At 33.9% G+C, this 2418-nt stretch overlaps 1 protein-coding gene across 1 annotated transcript in view; it reads right to left on the bottom strand.

Moving 5' to 3' along the window:
- SARC_01512 (hypothetical protein) overlaps positions 1-2337 on the bottom strand; it is a gene marked incomplete at both ends in the record, with an annotated part of 4731 nt that extends 2394 nt beyond the window's left edge. Inside the window, one exon of the mRNA XM_014304780.1 lies at positions 2224-2337. Coding sequence (XP_014160255.1) covers positions 2224-2337 — 114 coding nt within the window. The remainder of the gene's footprint in view (positions 1-2223) is intronic.
- Between the last annotated feature and the right edge of the window lie 81 nt (positions 2338-2418).

The raw sequence follows: 2418 nt of genomic DNA, 5'->3' as shown, positions 1-2418 counted from the left end.
TATTTTCAATATGATGTGTAATAAATATGATGTGTGTTTATTCAATATGATGTGTGTTTGTTCAATATGATGTGTGTTTATTCAATATGATGTGTGTATTTAATATGATGTGTGTGTATTCAATATGATGTGTGTGTATTCAATGACGTGTGTGTATTCAATATGATGCGTGTGTATTCCATATGATGCGTGTGTATTTAATATGATGTGTGTGTATTCAATATGATGTGTGTGTATTCAATGACGTGTGTGTATTCAATATGACGTGTGTGTATTTAATATGATGTTTGTGCATTCAATATGATGTGTGTGTATTCAATGTGATGTGTATGTGTTCCATATGATGTGTGTATAGTCAATATGATGTGTGTGTATTCAATATGACGTGTGTGTATTCAATATGATGTTTGTGTATTTAAAATGATGTGTGTGTAGTTAATATGATGTGTTTGTATTCAATATGATGCGTGTGTATTCCATATGATGCGTGTGTATTTAATATGATGTGTGTGTATTCAATATGATGTGTGTGTATTCAATGACGTGTGTGTATTCAATATGATGTGTATGTATTCATTATGATGTGTGTATATTCAATATGATGTGTGCATATTCAATATGATGTGTATATTTTCAATATGATGTGTAATAAATATGATGTGTGTGTATTCAATATCATGCGTGTGTATTTAATATGACATGTGAGTATTTAATATGATGTGTGTGTATTCCATTTGACGTGTATGTATTCAATATGATGTGTGTGTATTCAAGATGATGTGTGTTTATTCAATATGATGTGTGTATATTCAATATTATGTGTGTTTATTTTCAATATGATGTGTAATAAATATGATATGTGTTTATTCAATATGATGTGTGTATTTTCAATATGATGTGTAATAAATATGATGTGTGTGTATTCAATGACGTGTGTGTATTCAATATGACGTATGTGTATTCAATATGATGTGTGTATATTTAATATGATGTGTGTGCATTCAACATGATGTGTGTGTATTCAATGTGATGTGTGTGTGTTCCATATGATGTGTGTGTATTCAATATGATGTGTGTGTATTCAATATGATGTGTGTGTATTTAATATGATGTGTGTGTAGTTAATATGATGTGTGTGTATTCAATATGATGTGTATGTATTCAATATGATGTGTGAATATTCAATATGATGTGTGTATTCAATACGATGTGTATGTATTTAATATGTTGTGTGTATATTTAATATGATATGTGTGTGTATTCAATATGATGTGTGCTTATTCAATATGATGTGTGTATATTCAATATGATGTGTGTGTATTCAATATGATGTGTGTGTATTCAATATGATGTGTGTATTTCAATATGAAGTGTGTGTATTCGATATGATGTGTGTTCAATATGAAGTGTGTGTAATCAACATGATGTGTGTGTCTTCAATATGATGTGTGTGTATTCAATATGATGTGTGTGTATTCAAAATGAGTTGTGTGTATTCAATATGATGTTTGTGTATTCAATATGATGTGTGTGTATTCAATATGATGTGTGTGTATTCCATATGATGTGTGTGTATTCAATATGATGTGTGTGTATTCCATATGATGTGTGTGTATTCAATATGATGTGTGTATATTTAATATGATGTGTGTGTATTTAATATGATGTGTGTGTATTCAATTTGATGTGTTTGTGCAATGGCAAGCGATCGAGTGCACCTGTTTGTGCATGCCAGATGTGAATGTGGTAGAACGAACTCAGGCGTAACACACGGGTGTCTACAGATGGATACATGTATACACGCCGTTGCTGGTCTGTCGTCAGGTCCTAACACCACCAGTACCATAGATCACTGTGGGCTATGACTAGATATACATGCACGTGCTTATGAATGCTAACACCACCAGTACCATAGATCACTGTGGGCTATGACTGGATATACATGCACGTGCTTATGAATGCCAACACCACCAGTACCATAGATCACTGTGGGCTATGACTGGATATTCATGCAAGTGCTTATGAATGCTATCACCACCAGTACCATAGATCACTGTGGGCTATGACTAGATATACATGCACGTGCTTATGAATGCTAACACCACCACTACCATAGATCACTGTGGGCTATGCTAGATATACACGCACGTGCTTATAAATGCTAACACCACTAGCACTATAAACCAGTGTGGCTAAAGTCAAGACATACATGTACCCACTTACCGGTCCTAAACTGCTCGAGTCCAGAAGCACTGGTTGTGGGGGCCCGTCGAAACTATATGCAATGAGTGAGGGCTGAATCATCACCAGGGCGTCCATGGCATCGGCACGGTTCATTCGGTTGCTGATAGTTGTGCATGGATGGATATAAACACAGATGTTAATATGTATATATATATATATATATATATACGCACA

This window comes from Sphaeroforma arctica (assembly GCF_001186125.1).
Source record: "Sphaeroforma arctica JP610 unplaced genomic scaffold supercont1.60, whole genome shotgun sequence".
Classification (NCBI taxonomy): domain Eukaryota; class Ichthyosporea; order Ichthyophonida; genus Sphaeroforma; species Sphaeroforma arctica.
This window is presented reverse-complemented; position numbering and strand designations above follow the sequence as displayed.